Source organism: Panicum virgatum, chromosome 5N (assembly GCF_016808335.1).
Source record: "Panicum virgatum strain AP13 chromosome 5N, P.virgatum_v5, whole genome shotgun sequence".
Classification (NCBI taxonomy): domain Eukaryota; kingdom Viridiplantae; phylum Streptophyta; class Magnoliopsida; order Poales; family Poaceae; genus Panicum; species Panicum virgatum.
The window spans coordinates 59,764,477-59,770,918 of NC_053149.1; the positions used below are offsets into that span (position 1 = coordinate 59,764,477).

The 6,442-nt window shown below is 44.8% G+C and overlaps 2 protein-coding genes across 2 annotated transcripts; one reads left to right on the forward strand and one right to left on the reverse strand.

Moving 5' to 3' along the window:
* The first annotated feature begins 2,310 nt into the window (after positions 1 to 2,310).
* On the forward strand, positions 2,311 to 4,154 carry LOC120674323 (frataxin, mitochondrial-like). The gene is made up of 5 exons (XM_039955495.1): positions 2,311 to 2,734; positions 3,228 to 3,300; positions 3,414 to 3,461; positions 3,563 to 3,657; positions 3,868 to 4,154. The coding sequence occupies exons 1-5, from the start codon at positions 2,481 to 2,483 to the stop codon at positions 3,995 to 3,997; spliced, it is 600 nt and encodes a 199-aa protein (XP_039811429.1). The 5' UTR covers positions 2,311 to 2,480; the 3' UTR covers positions 3,998 to 4,154.
* LOC120674324 (calcium-binding protein PBP1-like) lies at positions 4,147 to 5,113 on the reverse strand. The gene has a single exon (XM_039955496.1). The coding sequence runs from the start codon at positions 4,744 to 4,746 to the stop codon at positions 4,402 to 4,404; it is 345 nt and encodes a 114-aa protein (XP_039811430.1). The 5' UTR covers positions 4,747 to 5,113; the 3' UTR covers positions 4,147 to 4,401.
* Between the last annotated feature and the right edge of the window lie 1,329 nt (positions 5,114 to 6,442).

Sequence of the window (6,442 nt, forward strand, 5' to 3'; positions counted from 1 at the left end):
TAGCCCCTTCACCCGTGTGATGATTTTTCTGCTGCTGATTGACTAAAACCACCTCTTTTCTGGTAATAAAGCTAAAAGCTTTTGCTCAGTTTCAGTTATACCTGAAGCGGTGTCGTAATCGCAAACGAATTTTGCAAGAATCGACACGAGTCCTTGGGAATTCCTTGCAAATTGGCAAATGGTGCTTCTGCCGCTGTACAGCATAATTTGGTGTTCATTTGTTTATTTTGATGACAGTCTCCGCTTCGAGATGGCGGTCTGATCCACGGCCATGCCCGCTCTGGTCAATGGCCATGGCCAATCCTGAGCGCATGACGTGGCTGTTCTTCACATGGTCCTTCGTAGTTGCCGCCAGTTCATACGCGTAAGTTGCCAAAATAGTTGCCACCTCATGACCAGGTCGTAGTATCCGTCACTGAGGAGGGGAGGAGCCGTCGGCGCGGCCGGGTCAGTCAGTGACCTGCCATCGGGCGGGGGCTCCGCCTCATCCGGTCGCCTCGTACCACTACCAAGATCTCGCGCCATGTACGGCGCAAACCGGCAGGAAAACGGGGACACGGGTTGCTGCACAGGCGTCTGACACCGTGTGCCGTTCTGACACCGTGTGCCGTGGTTTCTGGTTTCCGACGAGCGTCTCTTTCCTTGGAAGTTCCACCCGCACCCGGATATTCTTCCAGCATGGGCCGTGTTTGGTTACATGTGATTTTTTTCACACACGTTTTTCGAGAAGAGAATCTCGTACGCATGGAGTAGTAAATGAAGTTTATTTGGAAAACCTTTTCAGGGATGGGTGTAGCTTTTCGAGACGAATCTAATGGTGGTAATTAAGTGATGATTTGCTACAGTAATGCTACAGTAACCATCTTCTACTCGCGCGCCCAAAGACCTCATTAGATTCGTCTCGCGATTTACACGGGGGTTGTGGAGGTGGTTTTGTAATTAGACTTCGTTTACTCCTCTTAATTTTTAGTCAAAGTTGCTACAGTATTTTCATGGTTTTAAACCAAACACGGACATGACCAAAGATCCCGTTACCTCAGCAGAATGTGTTTACGATCGGAAAGCAATGGCCCGTTTAATTTATGTTGTCATAGTAAATAACGATAGTTTGACCGCTAATTACGGTGTCAAACAAAATTAGTTTACAAAACTAACTTCAGAACCCCCACGCTAGTGACTCTGAAGAATCAAATAAAGCCTTTGACCACGTGATTAGAGGATAGTTACTGTATCATCACTGTGACAAATCATCGATTAATTACTATCATTAAATTCGTCGCGAAAAATTACACACATCCCTAAAAAAATTGCAAATATACTTCATTTAGTCTTTCATACGGAGACTAGAAAAAACATGCTAGAATTCTGGCACGCGAACCAAACGAGGCCAATTTGGCACCGGCCCTCCCAGCATCGTCGGCGTCCCTTCGTGCAAACCGACTACTTGCAGCAGCAGCAGCAGCAGAGCGTGAAGAAAAAAAGCATGGTTGGAGTTCTTCTATTGACGAAAGCAAGACGGGGGCGATGGAGTATGGCATTATATCCCGCCGCACGTGATGTGAGGCTGTCGCTCCATCACTCCATCGATCGCACTCTCCTGCACGAGCTATTTGCTGACCAGTGGTGCGCCTTCTCCTTCTCATCACGAGCACAAAAATGGTGAGCAAATAAAAAGGGGAGGATAAGATGATGTTCATACTGGGCCACCTCTCACTTTACGCTTTGTATATATCTCCCTTCCACACGCCGGTGATGAGGACATTAGCCTTTGGCCCTGTTCGTTTTTCTTTTCCCGGTTTATTTCGGCTTGTTTTGGTTTATTTCTTCTCACATGGTATTATTAAATCAGCCGAAATCAGCCGGTTTTTAAATCAGCCGAACAGGTTCAGAGACCAAAGGTTCTCGAACTCCTTTCCGCCCAACAAAAAGGAACAAAATCTTTAGATACAGCCTATGGTACTTTGCTCATTCTTTCCCTAATAAATTTCTCGCCGGCAACTTGTTATGTTACAAAGGCGGTCAAAGTATGAGCAGCTATTGGAAGAAGTCTCATCATATCGTGAAGAAGCTGTAGAGCCTCTCTCATAGTGAAAAAACGAGCTGGTTAAGAAAATGGTGATTTGGGTCTATTGATTATCCATGAAATAAAAAAATTTAACGACGATGAAGTGGCACAAAAGAGGCTGGTGGGCTGAGCTGCCATGCCTCGGTCGGGTCCAGCCCAAAATGGCCCATACTTGAGCACACGCTGGGCCAGGGCCCAGGGAACAGCAGCCTAGGGTTCCACTGGACCTGCTGGATCCGCCGTCTCTCCACGTGACCCGATTGCGGCCCTTGCGGGCACAGCACGCGCTTTCCATCGTCGCCGTGCCGCCACCACCGCCCGTGGCCGTCGGAGCAGGGCTGCGCCACCTCTCCGACGTCCGGAGGTTGCTGCGTAGGCAGTAGGCACATACACGCAGGCGGCGGCGGCGGCGGCCATGGCGTCGCGCAAGCTTCTCCTGAGCCTCACCGCCGGGAGGCGGCTCCGGTCCCGCACTCAACAACTCTTCTGCGCCGCCAGTCTCCCTGAAGCTACCACCTCTCGCTCCCTCGCGGCCGCCGTTGCCGCCGCGCAGCAGTCGGGCGGGTCGCCAGTGGCTCATCTCTTCTCTTCGAGGACCATCTCGTCGACGCGCCCCGCGACACAGTCCGCTCGAGATGCGCCCAGTTCATCTGCGGTGGACCACCACAAGTTGGTTTCTCGATCTCGCAGTCTTAGTCCATTGATGCATTCTAGAGTACTTCCAAAGCTTTCAAGTGGGGATGGGGGCCATAGAGAAATTATCTAGAGCAATTTTTGTTGCGATTTGTGGTCTACTTGGTAGGCCTAAATTAGTTACTTGAGCGCTGCCGATTTTGTCAATATAGTGGCAGTCAAATAGTGGATAATAGGCTGTTGGGTGAGATTGTAGTGGCTGAAATCAACAGATGCGCGTGAGAATTTCGAATAGTGGATAATAGGCTGTTGGGTGAGATTGTAGTGGCTGAAATCAACAGATGCGCGTGAGAATTTTAAAATGTGGAGAGTTGGGCTGGATACTGATTGCAGCAATTTAGGATACAAATTCTGATATTTGGTATGTTTATTAGCCTATACTTTATGCATAAGTCTGTTTTGGCATTGTAATATCTTTTTATTTTGTCGCATTAGATAGTTGGTGCTTATGATTGTGTACACTAAACAGGTTGGTAATGCCTGAGGACGAGTTTCATAAATTAGCAGATGAGACGATTCACGATTTGCTTGAAAAACTTGAGGTGATGAATCTTTGATATGGCCTTCAGGTCTCAGCACTTTAGGAAAGCTTCTTTGTGAACATATTAAATCGACATAACTTTAGCTTATATTGTTATTCTTGTGTCTGTTTTAGGAATATGGTGACTCCATTCAGATGGATGGTTTCGACATTGACTACGGGGTTAGTTACAACTAGTGATGGAGCATCGTTTGACTTCTTACTATTATTTGTCTTCATGCATTGGATTATTGATGCGTCCTTCTTTTCCTCTGACATTCCAGAATCAGGTTTTGACATTGAGGCTTGGGGATTTGGGAACATATGTTGTAAACAAGCAAACACCAAACAGACAAATCTGGTTATCTTCACCTGTGAGGTACTACAATGCTATCTTAGTTTCTTATTCGCTATTTGTTTAATTGCATGTATAAGATACATGGATTTTATTGTCATTATATATTCATATTGTTCTTGTTTGTCGTAGACAGTGTATGTCCTCCTTTTTTAAGCTCGAGGTTGATATTGTGTTGCACGTGTAGATATAATGCTTATTCTTAGTGAAGATGTTATCTGTATATCAATGCAGTGGGCCTTCTAGGTTTGATTGGGATGCATCAACAGATGGTTGGGTATACAAACGGACCGGAGCAAATCTTGTGCAGCTTCTGGAAAAGGAGATTGGTGAGCTCTGTGGTACCCCAGTAGAACTTTCATAATATCACAGGAAATGACACACATCTAGATTGGACGGAGTAGTGTGCCTGAGGTACAGTATGAGGGAGACAACATTCTTGTAATATGTTTTTTCACAAAATTTTGTTGTTCTACACATTTGCACACTTTGGAATAAATAACTTCCCTTTGCTGATCACAGGACATAGTATCTTTGTATTGATAGATTAGAGTGAAGTGGTCATACATGCAGTGACTGCAAAGTGAATCCTCATGACACTCTGTAGTCTATTCTTTTACCTTGTGTTAGAATCCTATGATATGAGCATTGTTAGTCTGTCAGACTACATTTGAGTTTCAGAATTCAGAACCGCAATGGAGTTGGACAAACAAATTGACGACAAATCACTGTATTCTGTTGTATTCAAGAAACAAGGATCAAATTGCATCAGTGTTCAAAGTCAAACACCCTGTGTGCCTCTTCTTCCATCAGCTCTGGGCTCAGTCTGACCATGAGAATGCAGAACTTCATCTGATCCAGGTCCCCTTCCCTCATCATCTCCAGGAGCTCATCATCCCGAAGCTCGCCTAACCCGAGCCTGGATGCATTCCGCTTCAGGCTCTGGAAGGTGATCTTGCCTGTGCTGGGGTCCATCAGCAGCTGGAACCCCTTGCAGAGCTCCTGAATCAGCCCCTCCACACCAAGTTTCCTCGCCATCAACGGTAGGAAGTCCTGAAACTGTACGGAGGAGCTCTTATCTGAGCCCATACTGGAAGTATCCTGCGAGATCATGGTGAAGATCGAAGATCTGGGAATAGCTGGTAAGATTTATGCGTGGGATTGTGGTTGATGGGTGTAATGGAGGAAGAGGTAGGAGTTTATATAAGGAGGTGGTGGAATGAGACCTCGGAGTTCATGAGCTTCTTGGAAGCACTCTCTCCATGCATGCCAACCGAAGTACAGGTAATTGCAGGCTTTGCTTCTGGCGGTTGCTGCGTCCGGCAGTTTTCGCTTGGTTTCTGCGAAATAGCACACAGGACATGGTTGGCTTCCACGATGACTAAGTTGCTTGAACGGGTCATGTTTCTTTTTGCAGTAGACTTGTGATCCAGGGACTTGATTATCACATAAGAAAATGGATAAGGGCGGTGATGGAAAGTTCATGTATGAACACAAGCAGGTCAAGGTGGCTGGTTGTACTATAACAAATAAAGCAAGGAAGAGGCCTGCTCAAAAAAAAAAAAGCAAGGAAGAGGCCGGTGGCGTTGGTTTCTCGGATTTTTTTTTATTGATCTGTGTGTGATGATAGGATGCAAAGACGGTGTCACGTGTGGGCCCAAACTGTCAGGTCACTAATTGCTGCCTGTGATTCCAAGAAAGGAGACAAGTTTGAATCAACCTAGCAAGTATGAACCGATGAGGTTGCACTCGGAGCGGGTCTTCTGAACATAGTTCCCAGGAAATTTCGTTCAAGGCTGTGCTTGATTTTAGATTTGCTTACGGTTCTTTGCCAATTGCAGCATGTTTGCCATGAAGCAATATCGGGATTGGTTTCACCTACACGAATTGAAGAAAGCCGTCGCTAAGAAAGCAAAATAAATCGTTTTCCTAGTGCTTTTTGCATCATTAGTAATTGCGTGCCTTCTTTTTCACGAAGCTAAAGTTGCTGAAAACGGCTAAGAACAGTCCTCTCGTCCTTTCCCATCACTATTCCTTTGAGAGAGGATGCTTGCTGCAACTCATTACAATGAAATGCGGTGGAAGCTGCTTCCCTTTGGAATTTGTATTTAGTGTTGGATCATACTTAGCTTAATAGTGGTTATCTAAAAATAAAATTATATTTATTTTTAATTATAAGATGATAAATGAATAAATTTTTTTGAGTCAACAAGGAAATGTTTAATCAAGATTTCTTGTAAAATATTGACCAACACGTCAGATATAAAAAAAATTGAATAAAGAAATATTAGATCAATGCGAAAATATAGAATCAATATTCCTTACAAAATATTGGATCAGCAAATTCGGTACGTGAAAATACTGACTCAACAAAAATGGGACATAGAATGTATCATCTTAAACAAGGGTAGCCTAAAAAGAAAAGAGACGAGAGGAAAATAGCCAAAAAAAAATAGAAAAATGACCACTGCTGTACTTAGCTAAATAACGGGGTTGACGCATAATAGAAACTGTGCTCTTATCACGATCTTTGTCATTTCTTCTCTCTTGTGGCCGAACTATTTTCCAATATTTTTTTTTATGGTAACTATTTTCCAATATTAGTTCTACTCAGGCGGGCTCTCAAATCTACACCAGGCAAAATAAACAACAGTGGGCCTGAGCCACTCCAAACGGGGGCCTAGCTGTCTAAGCATCAGTGGTATAGCAGACCCTGGGCTAATTTTGTGGCCCGCAGTATCATGGGCCCTAGTCGGTTTCGGATCTTTAAAGAAAAAGGCTGTTCTTGTGATGATGGGACGGATGGGTC